Raw genomic sequence first — 20,363 nt, 5'->3', positions numbered from 1 at the left:
GGTAACTTCTGTAACCTGCCAGATCATCAATATTCTGACTACTCTGTGGAAGAAAGCTTTAATGTAAACAGATAGCTTTTGCCACTGTCTTTTTATAGAGGTTGATAGTTTGAAAAAATAGAATTAATGTTTGTGTCAATAGTTGTCTTACGTTAATCTTAACAGATGTAGAGCTTTGTTGAAAAAACAGAATTCATGTAATGGAAGCCTTGTGAATTGTTCAGCCAGAATTCTGAGTGTGGTCTGTCTTGCTCTGAGGGAGAATTGCAGTCATGACTCATGTTGCAAATAACTTTCTAGCTGCCGGTGTCTATTGAAACTGTGAGGGAAATGCTAGATACGGTGATCCAGGAACTTGGCAAGAATGGTGAAGAGGGAAGTCCTGCCTTCAGAAATGGTCTGTCACGAGCTGTAGATTCAGAGATGAAACATTCCACTCCATCACCACCTAAGTTCTCTTTTTCACCAACTAAGAGCTACAAGGTATATTAGCCAGCTATTATTATTTCAGGGAATTGTTCTGTTTGAATAAAAATTCACAAGATTCAATTTACTTTTTTTCCTAGTTTTCTCCTAAAACTCCTCCTCAGTGGGCAGAAGATCACAGATCTATACTTCAAATGATCTGTCACCAATTGGAAGCTTTAAAGGTAAATAATTTTGTCACCATATTCAGTGAAGAACAGTTAGCCTTTTAGTTATGGACTTAATGATAACAGCAAGGGCTAAGTTACAGTTCTTAGACTACTACTAAAATCAGTGGCATTATCTTCTGTAAACATCTGCCTAAAATGAGTTCAAGAGTAAATCTTTTTGCTTAATAACTCTTGGCTGGGACATGGGCAGGGGTGTAGAGGCAACCCTGCTGACGACTGTATGCAGAAAGAGTTCTGCTTTCATCAGTTTGTTTCTCATCCCCTTGGCTTTTTTTTTTTTACCTGGCTTTAGAACATAATCTTATTACTTTGTAATGCATGGGCAGATCTTGGATGATTCTGACAGGTACCTCGTGACTTTATTTGTGTTTTCTGAGCTTGAACGTGCTTTTAAATAGCAAGAGGGTAAGGACCATTCCTTATGTTTTGTCCTACAGATACCTGTGTAATGTATACTTATGCTCATGATTGGCATACTTGTCTTGACAGAATGAAATACGAGAAATGAAACTTCAGAATTCCAGGTCAAATACATCATCTCATCGGTGGCCTGCTGAAAGCTATGGAACAGATACAATGTCAGAGGGTTACCAGAGAGCACAAAATCTTCATGAAGCACCATTAACAGGCAAGTTGCTGCTGAATCTAAACACTTAACGAAACCAAGTAAGACTTTTGAAGAAATTTCAGCAATGTTTTAATGATTCACTATTATAAACTGATTGCTGGGGAGAGTCCATTCAAAACAACAACAAGAAATCAAGTATAAGTTGTTTTCCTGCTGTTCCTTTTTAGCTGCCACCACTGGCCCGTCTGTTTACTACAGCCAGTCACCTGCCTATAACTCTCAGTATCTTCTCAGAACTGCCGCAACCAATGTAACACCAACGAAGGTGAGGACAAATCTATCAGCTTAAGCTACTTCCAGTGATCTACTGAAAATGGCTGCTTTTCTGATTCTGTGTGTGGTTGGATGTAATTGCAGGTCCTTATATAGTATTTGGTAAACTGGGACTGCTAGGGATAAACTGATAATTTATCTTTCTGCCTAATTTTTGGGATATGGTGTTTGGGAGGAAAAGCCAGCAAAATATGTCTGTAATACGTTAGCAGAAGTCCCCTACAGGGTACGTGTGACTTCACCTTTTCTTCTCTTCAGGTTGCAACACAGGCTATTCCAGCATCTCAGAACAGAGTGCAGAAAGAACCGGAAGCCTCTGAACCGCCGAAAAGCTCTAGTGCTGCTCGGAAGCCTCTAGACAGCAAGGTGGACAACTTGCCTACTTCAACACAAGATGGACCCTCTAACTTCTCATTTAGAATTCTAGACAAAGGTAAGTGTCAATTGAACTCGTAATTTATTCACCTACGCAACTTACTAAGCGGTCATCTCTGTGCTATTCATTACTCTGTTGTCTCGGTAATAGGTAGTTTCTTTCAGTTCTAATGTGGGTAGTCGCATGTTCAGAAGCTCTCAAGAGTTTCAACTAAACGAGTGAATTTGAAGTCATAATTATGTTAATATAGAAATGAAAACGTGTGATGCAGGATGGAGGTTTGTTGGTTAGTGAGAAAGGGGACTTCAAGTAGGAGCTGTAACTCTGTGAAATGCTGTAGCTGAAGCTCAGGCTGAAGTGCTTAAAGGAGGAGCTGTGGATTCGCTTTTTGAGACTTAAACAGGTAGTTGGATTGGCAGTACATGTACCTGGGCCTTTGCTCTGAGTGGTAAAGTGCAAGAACAGCAAATGTATGCTTCAGCTAAAATTTGAATTATCCCCATGAGTGAATGGGTGGGTATGCTAAAACTACTCTCTGTACCGTTGTTTAGAGTCTTTGTTATTGGCCTCTGCAATTTCAGCTGTGTAGCTTCAATGACAGTAGATGTTAGCCTCATTCCTTAGCCTGAAAAGAGATGACGTGATTACAGCCTCAGTTACAGTTTCTGATACTGTCTGAAGAAGATGTGCTTGCAGAAGTTGTGGCTGCAACATGACCACTGTAATGTGCTGAAGTGTCTTGTGAGAAGAATGGGATTTGTGAACATTTGAATGTTAGAGTACTTCTCCTTCAAAGGCTTCATGTGCTGCTTCCCATCAGTGCAATACTGCTTAATCAGATCATAGTTGAATTTACATACTAGTAATTCAGAATTAATGAAGGCATACTGTCTGTTCATTAAGTAAAGTATAATAAAGTGATGTGGCAGAAGATGATGGCTGCAGTTTATTCCCGTGGTTCAGATAAGCTTGTGTAGAATGAACAGATGAAATTTCCTACTGTGAAATACAACTATGGAATGCTTCCAGAACATAGATAAGTCTGTTTTACCCTTTTAAAATTCCAGGTAAACACTTATATCAAAACAATTTATTTTTTTAGGATTTAATTTTAGCCTTTTTAAATCTAATCCAGTGGCCTTTTGGACAAGCACATCTTCCTTGCAAGCTGATAGTAAAGGTATTTACACACTGCACTGAATGTGTGATAAAAACACTTTAGCAGGCATGGACAGTAACCCAACTGTAGCAAAGCAGTTGACTCAGTAATCCTTATAACTAGCATGCATGCTGAAGAGTACTTCAAATTGTGTGTCTGACTACTGTATTTGTCCTGTTGAAGAATGTCTGTAGCCCTTAGTACGTTAATACGAGCTGGCACAGTGGATGGCCCTATTTAAGCTTTTGGCTTCTGTTTGCCTTGTTTTCTGAGGGTGTCGGCGTTGCACTTCTCTGTCACGGTTTTACTGAACGTGCACACTGGATCTCTAAAATTTCCCTTTTCTAAAGAAGTTAAATTCTCTTGTTATTTTTAGAGACTAGATGTCTTAGTAGCTGAGGTCTTCCACTTCAGTGAAATATGCTTGAAGATCTCAGGCAGGTTATCCAGTAGAACACTTGAATGTGTTTAGCTTCTCTGATGGAAATGTTTAATTCAGTTTCCTGATTATCGATACGTTAACTACTGCATTTCTGAAAACAAGGAGCGCACAGAAATGAGAAAGCAAACTCCTTAGCTACTGCTTAGGTGTATATACTTCATCTATAATATGAAGTCTACTTTAGGTGGTTAGAAAACTTTTGCTGAGTAAACAATTAGTTTACATTCAGAACCTGTAATCAAAACTGTTACAGCTTGTAGTTGGATTATATGGCATTATAAGATGTTACTAACGGTGCTTCTTGCAAGTATGCTTGCTGTAAGCATACTCAATTCAACAGCATTTTAATTTTAAAAAGCAGAGTTTTATTCTAGTTTGCACAAGACAGTGTTCTGTTACTGTCTCATGTTGTTTACAAATGTCAAAATGTCATTCCAAACACTCTTTTCCCGAAATTGTCTTTCTAGAGAAGCTGTTCCTGTTTAAACACTGAACTCCTCCTGTTCTATATATGTGATCTAAAGTCAGCTGTTCTGTGTTTTTAGACGTCCCTGTGCGTGGAGTTTATTAACAATTCAGTTCTATTGTCATCATTCAGTGATCATAATGTGAAGTGATTAAGCATTCTGCACCAATGCATACCTGCAAGAACTTCTGCTACCTCAAATTGATCCTGCTTTTATAGTGGGGGGGGGGTGTGCGTATTTGAAACAAACAAGCAAAATACTCCTTCCTGGTGCTCTGGACTGTTCTTCCAATCTGATAACTAGGGTATGATTATATACATAGTGATTTATGTATAGTTGATAATTGTCTTCAGTGTAGTTTTTGGTGGCTTTGTGTTGAGCTCTGACTTAGTAGCAAGTGACTTTGGGAAGTACTTTCTAAATCAGATTTTCAAGCCTACGCGATGCAAATATAATCTGAGGCTTTCTCATGGGGAATGTCTTTTGGAGAGCGGCTTCTGAGTTGTGCTAGAGCAGCACTGAGAAGAGATTTAACCTCGTAGTAGTTCTGCACCTCCAGGCAAAAGTATTGAAGTTTTTCTCCGGTGGGGCCATGAGCTTTTTATAAGTGCTTTGCAAGTCAGAGTCAGAGTTATGTCAATTGCAGGTTACTGTGTGGGTTACATGCATTAATGTTTAACCTCTGGTGCTTTTTTCATATCCAGAAGATATTCACTGATGTATGCAGGAGAAAAAAAATATCAATATTGTGACTAGCTAGATATTTAGGCCTACCTGGTCTTAATGTCAGTCGAAACAAAAGGACAAATGTAATACACCAGTGAAAAGAACTGTTGTGCATGGTATTGTTCCTTATTTTGTTCCTCCCGTATACTAACAATGTTTTGTGTGGGTTTTTTGCCCTGACTAGAAAACGCTATTATCACAAAACCAACAGTCTTTTAAGAATATTTTGTCTGTATGCATGGCTCTGTTTTCAAGGCTGCCTGTGAAGATACATTTAAGCTGTTTGCAGCATTTTTGAATAAGAAAAGTTAACTTTCTTGTGGGGAGGTTGAGTAGAAACTGACATAACTGAACAAGTGGACATCTTGCTCAGTCTTAATATTCTGAGGGCAAGTACATGTTGTAATCTTAATCCTTGTTGTTGAACTCTTTTCTCACTTTGAGTGGATGTTTGGAACGCTAGAATCTTCAGCCAGCGTTTGATAGATTGATTGATAGATCAGCTTCATGGAGGACGTTACCGATGGATTAATCGGAAGTGACTTTTTAGTGTCTTTCTCTTATTCAGCTACTTTGTATAAAGGCTACTGAGAGAGACTGCATAATAATTCTTTGAGAATGCTGTCTATCGAATATGAAGGACTAGATCCTCTGTTGCCAGGGTCTTTTAGCTAGCTTTATACTGCTCGGGTTAAAGGAAGCTCACGCTCTTACCATCTACCTGACTGACTTTGGAAGAAATGTTTGTTGTTGTTGAAGATATGTTCTTGAAAATTCTCTCATCCTAAGGAAAGCTGGTTTGTGCTGTAACCTTTAATGGCTGTAAGACTAAATACTCCACGCTTAAATGTCTGTGGTAAACTTGGTGCAAACTTACTCTGTTCAGTTGTGACACTTGCTTAACTAATCTGAGTGAATAAAACACGTGCTAATATGCAGGATACCGACATATCTTGATAGTACGGTACTAGATGTAGTCCTAACTGTTAAATCAGCTAGGGTTAATGTGTTTTTGCATAATATTCTGAGAAAATACAGGAAAACATCCATATCCTGCTGTCATGATATGAACAACAAGATGAAACTAAAAATTATTTTGCTTTTGTAAGAGTAAAAGTTTCAGCCATAGCTATTATGGTAAAATGAGATTACCTATGGGAAATCAGAGTTTTGATTAGCTAATCTGAAATAAGTTCTATTCAGTTGCTGTTTAATATTTTCTAGAACTTAAAGCACTTTTAAGTAATGCAATAGAGCATGTTGCTGTAGACAGCTTCACTTTTTTTTTCAGGGCTGAAGTTTGCCTCTACCTCTAGATAACACCCATATCCCTCTTCTCCGTAGTTGCATTTTGTTTGGCATGAGGACTTACTTAAACAATCCTTGTAACAATGTAAAGATGCAGGCTTGTTTCTGTTCTGATACTTGAATTACAAAGGCAATACAACAGGATGTAGCTGGGCATGCAGGCTATAGTTTCTTCAGTTTTAACAGGATGCTCTGTCCTAGCATCGTGTAACTTTGATTTTTGTTTCCCATGGATGAACAGAAAATATGAAGGCTCTGAACATATTTCTAACTCACTTAGAATTAATTCATTTCTGTAATAATGGCAGTGTGGGGTTAATGTTATTCCCTATTCTGAAATTACTCAGTTTTAATGGTTTGTTCAATTTCTGTGAAAAGCTGAGAAGATAACAGTGTCAGAAGATGATCGTCCATCTGATGAGGTTGTAATAGTTTACGAGTTAACGCCTACCCCTGAACAGAGAGCTCTAGCTGGCTTTCTCAAGCTACCTTCAACATTCTACTGTTACAAGAATAAGCCTGGATGTGTGAGTGACGAGGATGATGGTAAGGAGTGCCACAGTTGATCTTTGTGTTAATTTTTTGTGGGGGAAGCGTGTAATAGACTGCACTGGTGTGGGCCCACCTTAGGCAGTGTGTGCGGTTTTGGGTGCCTCAATACAAGAAGGACATCAAACTATCAGAGTGTGTCCAGAGGAGGGTGACCAAGATGGTGAAGGGCCTTGAGGGAGACTTGGGAGGAGTGGTTGAGGTCACTTGGTTTGTTCAGCTTGGACAAGAGAAGGCTGAGTGAGGGGTGACTTCATTGCAGGCTACAGCTTCCCTAAGGGGGTCAGCAGAGGACCCGAGGAAATGGAATGAAGCTGTCGAGGGAAGTTTAGATTAGACATTAGGAAAAGGCTCTTCACAGAGAGGGTGGTCGGCTGCTGGAACGGGTTCCCTAGGGTAGTGGTTACGGCACCAACCTGAATACTGTCAGAACCATCAGACACTCAAATATTTTTGTTTGGACCGATGGGAAATAATCTTGTCATCTTCCTTATGGCCGAAGCTGTACACTCAGGTCTTTGAGACAAAATAGTACAATGGAGGCCCAGGAAGGACTAAAAGGAATTTGTATTGGTGTCTTGAAGGTGTTGACACTCATATTACCAATGGTTAGGTAAGACTAAACAATCAGATATTTGAGCCTAGTCTCAACTGAGCAAGAGGCTTACTTCTGTAACTCTTTTTAAAGACAACTACGAGGCAGCCTTTATCAAAAAGGGACATGCTCAGGTTCCCAGAATGCTAGATTAATGGCTTATTGTTCTTCTAAAGCAAATTCCTAATACTAAAACTAGACATATTTGATATCAAATCTTGGTGCATGCAACTAAATTACTCTTTATTCAGCAGCAAATGTGTGAAATGCAAGTTCTGAAGCACTATATCCAACAGAAAACTGGAGAAGACAAGCCCTCTCCCGCCAATATATGAGCTTGCTAGTTTTTATATAAAAGATCTTCAGTCTTCCTTCCCAGTTCTGTTTAGTGGTCGTCTTCATCAAATCAGTCAATAAGAAACGTGTTTTCTGAAAACAAAACCTGTGCCATGCATCTGTGACAACCTAGGCTGAGGAAGTGTTAGTAGCACACTGGAGCACATGCATGCAAAATAGGAAGTGAAAGCTTACTTGCTGACCTGTGGAATTCTTAAAACATAAGCAAAAATGATACATGCTTGCTAGGCTTGTGAGTTGGAAGAGCTTAGCAGACTCCTCTGTACTTAGAGGATGCCTGAGAACTTACACTTGTTTCCTGTATTGAAGATGAAGACTATGAAACGGCTGTTGAGAAACTTAACGGAAGATTGTATCCCAGCGATTCAGAAGATAAAAAGAAATTGCAAGATCCTGTAAAAGGTATGTCTTACAGCACAAGTTTTAAGCTCTAAATATGAAGGACACATGGGCACCAAGATTAGTTCTGCGTTTCCTGAGATAGTTTTTTAGAAGCACTGATTCTGGGAGCAGAAAAGATGCATCTCCGAATACAGCTTTAAGCTCAGTATGTTGAACTGTTAGTTAGCAGTAAAGTGGTACCAGGAATAGGAAATGTCCGTTTCGGGACGCCTCTAAACAAGAATATTGAAGTGTCTTCCTACCTTGAGCCCCTTCTGCTGACTATGAAGAATTCAGCTTGGCTTGATAGTGTACAAGACAAAAGTTATCTACGTCTGCTTCTGCAGACAGTCAGTTGAAGTTAAGCATATGAGTTAATATTGTTCAATTGAAAAACAAGATAATTTGGTCTTGATACTAAAAATGCAGTCATAGAAGCTTGAATTTGCTGCTTATGTTTGTCTGCTTTGGCTGCGCCTCAGACTTCAGTGTTGTGTAACTGAAAATCTGGGTAGGTGCTTCTATAAAAGTGAAGTTTGGGGTTTTTTTGGGGACGTGCTCTAAAATGAGGTGGTATATATTGAGCCATCTGAAATAAGAGCAAATGTTGAAGGAAGATAGTAGTAGTAGTAGTAGCTGCAAGATTATACTTTTCATCATTGCATGGAAATTCCCTGATAGCAATAGAAAACCAAGCATGAATTTCCAGCTCTGACCACCCTGAGTGGAGTGAAGTTAAGTTAGTCTTCACTTCCACTGTGTAAACAATAATGCAATTTGAAAAACTCCTCAAGTGTGTTTTCAGGTTGCTCTGGCTATCATGAGGTTATTTTACAATGTAGCTGCCAAAAATTACTTGAGTCTTTAGCTGCCTTCGCAGCTGTTTTCCACTAATTTTTATTCTTTGCAGTAGGCATCACAGGCAAAAGTGAAAATGAAAGAGAATGTGCTACTACTTGGGAAAAGCAACCAACTGCTGAGGAGAAGGCTAAAGCAGACACTCTGCAGGCTCCTTCTACATCTGTTTGCGGTGTCGGCAGTGATACTGAGGATGACAGCCCAGAAGACTCTCAGACAGAAGTTAACATTCAAGAAACAAAAGTAAGAGCTAAATCTTGACTAGACTTTGTCCTGTACAATTATTTCATATATGTGTGAGACTTTATGTAGTTTTCACCTTGTGAGAACTAAAACATCCAGTGGGGGAAAACTATTTGACTATTTTGTGACTGTGCCTCGAGTTTTTGCCAACACTGAACCAGAAGCTTAGATCTGAAGTTCCCTGGGAAGAGAAAGAAGGTACAGCTCTTCTCATAAAGTATAAACTGCTTTAGCTGGTAAAATAGCTCCTAATGTGTGTATATGTAAGGACTAACTGATTTTGGAAAGTAATAGTGTTTTTTTGAAAGCTTATTACTACAAAGATAGTTCAGTCTCTTGGCAAGTTAATGTCCTTATGTGTTAAGTGTAATGAAAAACTTCGGAAAACTTAAAAGAGCAATTTTTCTTGGTGTTCTTTTTTTCTGAAATTATTGTTTTTAGTCTCCTGAGGAGGTGGTTTGAATACTAGGCTCTTCTAGCTTATTTGCTTGTTAATCTACTTTTTCATTAATCTCAGGAGAACGAGGTTACAAGCTCAACTGGCTTAGTCTATACCAGTAAGGAAGAAGTAGCTACTCCATCAACTGGTGAGGTGACAGTATTTGTCCAGTCAGCTACCAACAGTGAAGAACCAGATTCCACCACGGAAACTGTGCGTGTGTCGCAGACTTTATCAGGAGCTGATGACAAGCCTGTAGACTTGTCAGCTAAAAAAAGTGATTCGGACTGTTCGGAGTCAGCGCAAGGTAAGGTTAGGGTATGTTCTGTTTTTTTGTAGGAACGTAAGTATGCTCTTCTGTAGATCAGTTTAATGTAGCCACTGCCTTGGACAGAAGTAGTGCCAATAGTGAAATGGAAGCATGAGTACCAATCTAGTAAAAATGTGACTGGGAATTAAAACTACATACATCAAGTTCTGGTGTGTTCAAATGGCACTTTTACAGAGCAATGCTAGTCTGTTGCATAATTTATATATGATGTAATTTCTCTCATTAGTTTACTGTTAAAAACCACGTGAATACTTATTAGAGCTCTGTGGATCTGCACAGAAGTAGCGTACTGAAACTATCTCGCACAGTCTTGAGCTCTTTTTTTTTTAAACCGTAATAAATGATTGTCATTATGACAGGTGTCAGACAAACTTTAAATTTATTGGAAGGTAAAAATACTGTAGAGACTACTTCAAGTTTATTCTTGTGACTACATAACATTAAATAGATTTTCTTTAAGAAAGGCAGAGAAAAACCTTTGACTTTCTCCTCTTGATAGAAAACAGAATCATCTCGTTTGGTTTCGGCAATACTGCAGGCTTGTCATTTGCGGACCTGGCTTCCAAAAATTCTGGAGACTTTGCTTTTGGCTCAAAAGGTGAGTTCACCTAGACTCTGAGACACACTCATGGACTTTTTCTTCATACAGTATACCAGTTGTGCACCAGATTTCTCCTGATTGATCAGTTAACAACAGTGTTTTTCAAGTTTTTGTCAAGAAGAAAAAACTACACAAAGTTTAAAATGTAACTCTTCATTTTAGATAAAAACTTCAAATGGGCGAATACAGGAGCAGCTGTGTTTGGAGAGACAGCCCGTAAAGCAGATGAGGATGAAGGTGGTAGTGATGAGGAGGTGGTACATAGCGATGATATCCACTTTGAGCCAATTGTGTCCTTACCAGAGGTAAGGTGACTTCTGGAAAATAAAACCAACTATCTACACAGCAAGTTTTTGAAAAATGCTTTGCTTATCTCACTTTTCTGTCTCTGTTGTGTGCTTTGGTCTGTATTTCTTGCACTGCCTTGTTATAGTTGAGCTGTAGCCGGCAACAAAAGCGCCACGCGGCCGCCCCTCCCCCTGCCGGGGTGCGGAGGAGAATGGAAGGAAACAGGCAGAAACTGTTGGGTCGGGATAAGGGCAGTTGAACAGAACAGCAAACAAAGGGAACAGGAACAACAACAGTACGGATAAGGAGAATACACAACACAAACAGCAGAATGCAGAGAGCAACTCTCACCTCCGCTGCCGCCGCACGCTCCCGAGCCACGACTCCTTCCCGCCGCCCAGCTCCCCCCCACCCGGAACCCAGCATGACGGCACATGGTATGGAATACCGTACCCTGTTTGGCCAGGTTGGGTCAGCCCTCCCGGCTGTGTTCCCTCCTGGCTTCTGGTGAAAATTAACCCTGTCCTTGCCGAACCCAGGACATTATCCACCCCTTATTCCATACCATCTACGTCATGTCCAGGTCCCCCATTGTCCAGTTGATCACCACCACTTCTCCTGTCTCCAGATATCATTCCCTTAGTCTATGGATCATCACTTTAAAGTGTCCGTTGAGTTCATTTAATCCATGACTTCAGGCTCCATCTGATGTAATGGTCTTCCATGGCAGGAGAGGTGATGTGTGGTGATGGGCGGTCGCTTGCTGCATCCCGAGCTCATGGCTGATGTATCTGGTGTGGCCTGTGCCCACAGTCTGCAGGTTGGAGATGTAGATCTCGATGAAGTTGCTGGGTGCCAGTTGTTGAAAACCAGAGCCAGTCCCATCATCACTGTGCTCTGCTAGGTTTTCATCAAAAAAAGTCCATCCTTCTTTAATCTGGACGATTCTTACTATGCTACTACTGGTATAACATATAACAATTATAGCAGTGATAACAGACAGTGACAGGGCTATTTAACAATTAACTTTATTGTCCTGGGTTTGGCCAGGACAGCGTTAATTTTCACCGGACTCCAGGAAGGGGCACAGCCGGGGGGTGGGGGCTGACCCCACCTGGCCAAACAGAGCCCGGTATTCCATACCATGTGACGTCACGCTGGGTTCCGGGGGGGGGGGGGGGGGGCGGTGCGGCGGGAACTCACTCGCGGCTGGGGAGTGCGTGGCGCCGGTCCTGTCCGGGAGAGCGGCTGTCTGGGTCGTGCGGTTCATTGTTGTGTTTTCTCTTTATCTGTACCGTTGTTCCTGTTCCCTCTCTTTGTTGTTCTGTTAAACTGCCCTTATCCCGACCCACCAGTTTCTGCCTCTTTCTTTCCATTCTCCTCCGCACCGTGGCAGGGGGAGGGGTGGCCGCATGGCGCTTTTTCTTGCCGGGCCGAAACCAAAACATTAAATTGGCACCCAGACGTGGGGCGTGGATAACGGAGCAGTGTGTGATAAAACAGCTTTCTTGTTATACGCATATTTCTGTGTAAAATAGTCGCCGGTTAAAAATGTTTCTGACTTTGATCAAGTGTCTCTGCTATGTAAATCCGTACTTGCACTATGTGTTCATTGCCATGCTGTTCATCATGGCTGGGAAAAGGACTAGGAGGATGATTTTCCTCTACTGTACGATATCGACTTATGACATGATAACATCACTGTGCATGAAATTAGGCTTGTATTTGCATGCGGCACTGCAGTCGTTTCCATACCTCGGATCCTATGTCTTAGAATTTGTGAATAATGAAACCCAATCTGTGGGGAAAACCGGAGGGGATGCCTTCCCCCACTCTTTCGCCCCACCTCTCTCCCTCAGGCTGGTCCTAAGGGCTCTTGAGAATTTCGAGTACCCCTGGGATGCTCAGGCCAGCACTCTCCTATTGTTCTGCCTCCTGAATGGGTTGCAGGTTTTGTTTAGGGTTAAACAAGTCGTTAAGAACATCATGCAGAGACCTGCCCCGGGGCTGGATAGCTGTGAGTGGCTGGGTGTGTGGGACAGCATGGGCAAGTACCTAGGGCAGTGGGCACCACCGGTGTATTTTAAACTCACCCCTGAACAAATACACAATCCAGACAGTCTAGTAAAATATCTGCAAAAAGTGTGCTGTCACCCCGGGAACTCCAGAGAGACACAGATCACCACAACGTGCTGGGGTCTGGCCCACGCCTACCGAGCTGCCCTGTTTAGCACTGTCCAGTGCCTTAAAGGGGAAAGGGGGGAAGCGAAGCGGCAGGCACTGCGACTGGCGCTGCCCTCCCAGCCGGCCCTGCAGCCCCTCTAGCCCAGCAGGCGGTCACAGCCCCCCCGACCAGCACCACGGCTGCTGCTGCCACAGCTGCAGGGTCTGCCTCGGTTTCCCCGGCAGGCACAGCAGCTGCTCCAGCAGCTGCTCCAGCCCCAGCTCCAGCCGCAGGCATCGCGGCTGAGCCCAATGACCAACCTGTGCCGGTAGCAGTCACCCCCGTAAAACTGAAGAAAGACGCAAAGAGAGCAGATCGCTCCAGGAGGGATGACGATGAGCCAGGGTCATCGCGGGAGATAGAGACAGAGATCATCACCCCGTCCCTGTCCCTGGGCGAGCGGAGAGACATGCGGAAAGATTTCAGCCGCCACCTAGACGAGCACATTGTCACCTGGCTGCTGCGGTGCTGGGATAACGGGGCCAGCAGCTTGGAATTAGAGGGCAAGGAAGCCAAGCAGCTGGGATCCCTGGCCAGGGATGGGGGCATTGACAAGGCCATTGGGAAGAAGGAACAAGTCCTCAGCCTCTGACGGAGACTTCTGTCAGGCGTGAGAGAGAGGTACCCCTTCAGTGATGATTTTGTGTGCTATCCTGGCAAGTGGACCAATATGGAGAGGGGTATTCAGTACTTGATGGAATTAGCTGTGCGAGAGCTGGTTTATAACGAACCAGACGATGACCAGTTACCCACAGACCCCAATGAAGTCCAGTGCATAGCATCTATGTGGAGAAAGTTTGTGCGGAGAGCACCATCCTCATATGCCAGCTCACTGGCAGTTGTAAACTGGAAAGGTAAAGAGGCACCAACAGTGGATGAGGCGGCTGTCAGATTCCGGCAATATGAGGAAAGTCTCTCTTCCTCCCTTGTCTCAGCTATGAATAAATTGTCCCAGAAGGTCCAGCGACTCGAACAGAGCATGTCCTAATCCCCACCTGTACGGGCCATCATCTCAGCTGTTAGGGGCAAGCGTTTCTCTGCTCGGGAGAGGGAATACAGAGGCTACACACCACGGGGCACCCTGTGGTTTTACCTGTGTGACCACAGAGAGGACATGAGGAAGTGGGATGGAAAACCTACCTCAAGTCTAGAGGCACGAGTGCGTGAGTTGCGAGGTAAAGCAATCACCAAAGGGGATTCTGATAGGAAAAATGCCACTCCAGTTTCCAGCAGTCAGCTCTCCAGACCAGATAGACAGTTTGATCTTGATTCCGATCCTCTGGAGGGGACCTCCAAGTCTTTTTTACAGCAGGTGAGCAGCAAATTCTCTGACCAGGATTAGAGGGGCCCTGCGTCCAGCCAGGTGGAGGAATGGGACAACCGTGTTTATTGGACGGTGTGGATTCGGTGGCCTGGCACGTCAGATCCACAAGAGTATAAAGCTCTAGTGGACACTGGTGCACAGTGTACTTTAATGCCATCAGAGTTCAAAGGGTCAGAGTCCATTTGCATTTCGGGAGTGACAGGGGGGTCCCAAGAGCTGAGTGTACTGGAGGCTGAAGTGAGCCTCACTGGGCAGGACTGGCAGAAGCACCCCATTGTAACTGGCCCCGAGGCTCCGTGCATCCTTGGTATAGACTATCTTAGGAGAGGGTATTTCAAGGACCCAAGGGGGTATCGGTGGGCTTTTGGCATAGCTGCTGTGGGGAGGGAAGAAATTAAACAGCTGTCCATTTTGCCTGGTCTCTCAGAGGATCCTTCCGTTGTGGGGTTGCTGAGGGTGGAAGAACAACAGGTGTCAATCGCGACCACAACGGTGCACCGGCGACAGTATCGTACCAACCGAGACTCCCTTCTCCCCATTCATCAGCTGATCCGCCAGCTGGAGAGTCAAGGAGTGATCAGCAAAACTCACTCACCCTTTAATAGTCCCATATGGCCAGTGAGAAAATCTGCTGGAGAGTGGAGACTGACAATAGACTACCGTGGCCTGAATGAAGTCACACCACCACTGAGTGCTGCAGTGCCAGACATGCTAGAACTTCAATATCAGCTGGAGTCAAAGGCAGCGAAGTGGTATGCTACAACTGGCATCGCTAATGCATTCTTCTCCATCCCTTTGGCAGCAGAGTGCAGGCCACAGTTTGCTTTCACCTGGAGGGGCATCCAGTACACCTGGAATCGACTGCCCCAGGGGTGGAAACACAGTCCCACCATTTGCCATGGACTAATCCAGACTGCACTGGAAAAGGGTGAAGCTCCAGAACATCTGCAGTACATTGATGACATCATTGTATGGGGTGACACAGCGGAGATAGTTTTTGAGAAAGGGGAGAAAATAGTTCAGATCCTTCTGAAAGCTGGTTTCGCCATTAAGCGAAGTAAAGTCAAGGGACCTGCACAAGAGATCCAGTTTTTGGGAATAAAATGGCAGGATGGGCGCCGTCAAATCCCAATGGATGTCATCAACAAAACAGCAGCTACGTCTCCACCAACCAGCAAAAGGGAGGCACAGGCCTTCCTGGGTGTTGTGGGTTTTTGGAGGATGCACGTCCCAAATTACAGCCAGATTGTAAGTCCTCTGTACCACGTGACCCAAAAGATGAATGATTTTGAATGGGGCCCTGAGCAACGACAGGCATTTGAACAAATCAAAAGGGAGATAGTTCATGCTGTAGCCCTTCGTCCAGTCCGGTCAGGGCAAGATGTTAAAAACTTGCTCTACTCCGGAGCCGGGGAGAATGGCCCAACCTGGAGTCTCTGGCAGAAAGCACCAGGGGAGACGCAAGGTCGACCCCTGGGGTTCTGGAGCCGGGGATACAAAGGATCCGAGGCCCGCTATACTCCCACTGAAAAAGAGATTCTGGCAGCATATGAAGGCGTTCGAGCTGCTTCAGAAGTGGTCGGCACTGAAGCACAGCTCCTCCTAGCACCACGATTGCCGGTCCTGGGCTGGATGTTCAAAGAGAGGGTCCCCTCTACGCATCACGCCACCGATGCTACGTGGAGTAAGTGGGTCGCGCTGATCACCCAGCGTGCCCAAATGGGAAACCCCAGTCGCCCAGGAATTCTGGAGGTCATCATGGACTGGCCAGAAGGCAAAGATTTTGGAGGATCGCCAGAGGAGGAGGTGACACATGCTGAAGAGGCCCCACTGTATAACCAGCTGCCAGAAGATAAGAAACAGTATGCCCTGTTCACGGATGGGTCCTGTCACATTGTGGGGAAGCAGCGGAGGTGGAAGGCTGCTGTATGGAGCCCTACACGACAAGTCGCAGAAACTGCCGAGGGAGAAGGTGAGTCCAGCCAGTTTGCAGAGGTGAAAGCCATCCAGCTGGCTTTAGACATTGCCAGTCGAGAGAAGTGGCTAGTGCTCTATCTTTACACCGACTCTTGGATGGTGGCCAATGCCTTGTGGGGGTGGCTGCAGCAATGGAAGAACAACTGGCAGTGCAGAGGCAAACCTATCTGGGCTGCCCCATTGTGGCAAGATATTGCTACCCGGCTAGAGCAGTTGGTTGTAGAAGTCCGTCACGTGGACGCCCACGTCCCTAAGAGTCGGGCCACAGAAGAACATCAAAACAACCACCACGTGGATCAGGCTGCCAAGATTGAAGTGGCTCAGAATCACAGAATCACAGAATGGTAGGGGTTGGAAGGGACCTCTGTGGGTCATCTAGTCCAACCCTTCTGCCGAAGCAGGGTCACCTACAGCAGGCTGCACAGGACCTTGTCCAGGTGGGTCTTGAATATCTCCAGAGAAGGAGACTCCACAACCTCCCTGGACAGCCTGTTCCAGTGCTCCGTCACCCTCAGAGGGAAGAAGTTCTTCCTCATGTTCAGACGGAACTTCCTGTGCCTCAGTTTGTGCCCATTGCCCCTTGTCCTGTCACTGCACACCACTGAAAAGAGCTTGGCCCCATCCTCCTGACACCCACCCTTCAGATATTTATAAGCTTTTATTAGGTCCCCTCGCAGCCTTCTCTTCTTCAGGCTGAACAAGCCCAGCTCCCTCAGCCTCTCCTCATAGGGGAGATGTTCCAGTCCCCTCACCATCCTTGTAGCCCTCCGCTGGACTCTCTCCAGTAGCTCCTCATCTTTCTTGAACTGGGGAGCCCAGAACTGGACACAGTACTCCAGATGAGGCCTCACCAGGGCAGTGTAGAGGGGAAGGAGAACCTCCCTCGACCTGCTGGCCACACTCTTCTTGATGCACCCCAGGATCCCATTGGCTTTCTTGGCAGCCAGGGCACACTGCTGGCTCATGGTTAACCTGTCGTCCACCAGGACACCCAGGTCCCTCTCCGCAGAGCTGCTCTCCAGCAGGTCCACCCCAAGCCTGTACTGATGCATGGGGTTGTTCCTCCCCAGGTACAGGACCCTGCATTTGCCTTTGTTGAACCTCATCAGGTTCCTCTCTGCCCAACTTTCCAGCCTATCCAGGTCACGCTGAATGGCAGCACAGCCTTCCGGTGTGTCTACCACACCTCCCAGTTTGGTGTCATCAGCAAACTTGCTGAGGGTACATTCTAACTCTTCATCCAGGTCGTTGATGAAGAAGTTAAACAAGACTGGGCCCAGTACTGACCCCTGAGGGACACCACTAGTTACCAGCCTCCAACTAGACTCAGCGCCGCTGATGACAACCCTCTGAGTTCTGCCATTCAGCCAGTTCTCTATCCACTTCACCGACCACTCATCCAGCCCACATTTCCTGAGCTTCCCTAGGAGGATATCATGGGAGACTGTGTCGAAAGCCTTGCTGAAGTCAAGGTAGACAACATCCACGGCTCTCCCTTCGTCTACCCAGCCAGTCATGTCATCGTAGAAAGCTATTAGATTGGTCAGGCATGATTTCCCCTTGGTGAATCCATGCTGACTACTCCTGATAACCTTCTTTTCTTCCACTTGCTTGATGATGGCCTCCAGGATAAGCTGCTCCATCACCTTTCCCGGGATGGAGGTGAGGCTGACCGGCCTGTAGTGCCCTGGGTCCTCCTTCTTGCCCTTTTTGAAGATTGGAGTGACACTGGCCTTTCTCCAGTCCTCGGGCACCTCTCCTGTCCTCCAGGACCTCTCAAAGATGATGGAGAGTGGCTCAGCAATGACAACCGCGAGCTCTCTCAGCACTCGTGGGTGCATTCCATCGGGGCCCATGGATTTGTGGACGTCAAGATCACTTAAGCGATCCCTCACACAGTCCTCCTTGATCAAGGGAAAGTCATCCTCTCTGTAGGCTTCTTCTCTTACCTCCGGGGCCTGGGATTCCTGAGGGCCAGTCTTAGCACTGAAGACTGAAGCAAAGAAGGCATTCAGTAGCTCTGCCTTCTCCACATCCTCTGTCACCAGGACACCCGCCTCATTCAGCAGCGGCCCCACGTTGTCCCTAGCCTTCCTTTTGCTGCTGATGTAGTTGAAGAAGCCCTTCTTGTTTTTGACATCCCTTGCCAGCTTCAATTCCAGGTGGGTCTTGGCCTTCCTCGTCGCATCCCTGCATGCTCTGACCACGTTCCTGTACTCTTCCCAAGTGGCCTGCCCCTCTTTCCACATTCCATGGACCTTTCTCTTCCACCTGATCTCCGCTAGAAGCTCCTTGTTTAACCATGCAGGTCTCCTGCCTCCTTTGCTCGATTTCTTTCTCAGGGGGATGCATTGCTCCTGAGCATGGAGGAAGTGTCGTTTAAAGAGCGACCAGCACTCATGGACCCTCCTGCCTTCGAGAGCCCTAGCCCATGGGATTCCTCCCAGTAGCTCCTTGAAGAGGGCAAAGTTAGCCCTCCTAAGCTCCAAGGTTTTGATCCTGCTTATCGCCCTGCTTCCTCCACGCAGGATCAGGTGGATCTGGACTTGCAACATAAGGGTGAACTCTTCAGAGCTCGGTGGGCCCATGACACCTCGGGCCACCAAGGAGGAGACGCGACATACAGATGGGCTCGTGACCGAGGGGTGGACTTGACCATGGACACTATCACACAGGTTATCCACGAATGTGAGACATGCGCTGCAATCAAGCAAGCCAAGCGGGTAAAGCCTCAGTTGTATGGAGGACAATGGCTAAAATATAAATATGGGGCGGCTTGGCAGATTGACTACATCACACTGCCACAAACCCGCCAAGGCAAGTGCTACCTGCTCACAGTGGTGGAGGCCACCACCAGATGGCTGGAAACCTACCCTGTGCCGCATGCCACTGCCCAGAATACCATCCTGGGCCTTGAAAAACAAGTCCTGTGGCAACATGGCACTGCTGAAAGAATTGAGTCGGACAACGGGACTCACTTTCGCAACAGCCTCATAGACACCTGGGCCAAAGAACACGGTATCGAGTGGGTGTATCACATCCCCTACCACGCACCAGCCTCTGGAAAGATCGAGCGGTACAATGGGCTGCTAAAAACCACTTTGAGAGCAATGGGGGGTGGGACTTTCAAAAATTGGGATACCCATTTAGCAAAGGCCACCTGGTTGGTTAACACCAGAGGGTCCACCAGCCAGGCTAGTCCTGCCCAGTCAAAACCTCAGCGCCCTGTAGAAGGGGATAAAGTCCCTGTAGTGCACATGCGGAACATGTTAGGGAAGACGGTTTGGGTTACCATTCTGTGATTCTGTGATTCTGTGATTCTGAGCCACTTCAATCTTGGCAGCCTGATCCACGTGGTGGTTGTTTTGATGTTCTTCTGTGGCCCGACTCTTAGGGACGTGGGCGTCCACGTGACGGACTTCTACAACCAACTGCTCTAGCCGGGTAGCAATATCTTGCCACAATGGGGCAGCCCAGATAGGTTTGCCTCTGCACTGCCAGTTGTTCTTCCATTGCTGCAGCCACCCCCACAAGGCATTGGCCACCATCCAAGAGTCGGTGTAAAGATAGAGCACTAGCCACTTCTCTCGACTGGCAATGTCTAAAGCCAGCTGGATGGCTTTCACCTCTGCAAACTGGCTGGACTCACCTTCTCCCTCGGCAGTTTCTGCGACTTGTCGTGTAGGGCTCCATACAGCAGCCTTCCACCTCCGCTGCTTCCCCACAATGTGACAGGACCCATCCGTGAACAGGGCATACTGTTTCTTATCTTCTGGCAGCTGGTTATACAGTGGGGCCTCTTCAGCATGTGTCACCTCCTCCTCTGGCGATCCTCCAAAATCTTTGCCTTCTGGCCAGTCCATGATGACCTCCAGAATTCCTGGGCGACTGGGGTTTCCCATTTGGGCACGCTGGGTGATCAGCGCGACCCACTTACTCCACGTAGCATCGGTGGCGTGATGCGTAGAGGGGACCCTCTCTTTGAACATCCAGCCCAGGACCGGCAATCGTGGTGCTAGGAGGAGCTGTGCTTCAGTGCCGACCACTTCTGAAGCAGCTCGAACGCCTTCATATGCTGCCAGAATCTCTTTTTCAGTGGGAGTATAGCGGGCCTCGGATCCTTTGTATCCCCGGCTCCAGAACCCCAGGGGTCGACCTTGC

General features: G+C 45.9%; 1 protein-coding gene across 1 annotated transcript in view; it reads left to right on the top strand.

The window, feature by feature from the left end:
• The window catches only part of LOC142363343 (ranBP2-like and GRIP domain-containing protein 4), a 37,644-nt gene that overhangs the window by 12,815 nt on the left and 4,466 nt on the right, over window positions 1-20,363 (top strand). Inside the window, exons 16-26 of the mRNA XM_075437602.1 lie at window positions 301-483; window positions 567-650; window positions 1,146-1,284; window positions 1,452-1,549; window positions 1,816-1,990; window positions 6,414-6,581; window positions 7,846-7,938; window positions 8,828-9,018; window positions 9,536-9,764; window positions 10,288-10,386; window positions 10,552-10,694. Of these exons, the coding sequence (XP_075293717.1) occupies window positions 301-483; window positions 567-650; window positions 1,146-1,284; window positions 1,452-1,549; window positions 1,816-1,990; window positions 6,414-6,581; window positions 7,846-7,938; window positions 8,828-9,018; window positions 9,536-9,764; window positions 10,288-10,386; window positions 10,552-10,694 (1,602 nt within the window). The remainder of the gene's footprint in view (window positions 1-300; window positions 484-566; window positions 651-1,145; window positions 1,285-1,451; window positions 1,550-1,815; window positions 1,991-6,413; window positions 6,582-7,845; window positions 7,939-8,827; window positions 9,019-9,535; window positions 9,765-10,287; window positions 10,387-10,551; window positions 10,695-20,363) is intronic.

Source organism: Opisthocomus hoazin, chromosome 1 (assembly GCF_030867145.1).
Source record: "Opisthocomus hoazin isolate bOpiHoa1 chromosome 1, bOpiHoa1.hap1, whole genome shotgun sequence".
NCBI lineage: Eukaryota > Metazoa > Chordata > Aves > Opisthocomiformes > Opisthocomidae > Opisthocomus > Opisthocomus hoazin.
The sequence above is the reverse complement of the archived record's forward strand: the minus strand, read 5'-3'. Positions and strand labels throughout refer to the sequence as shown.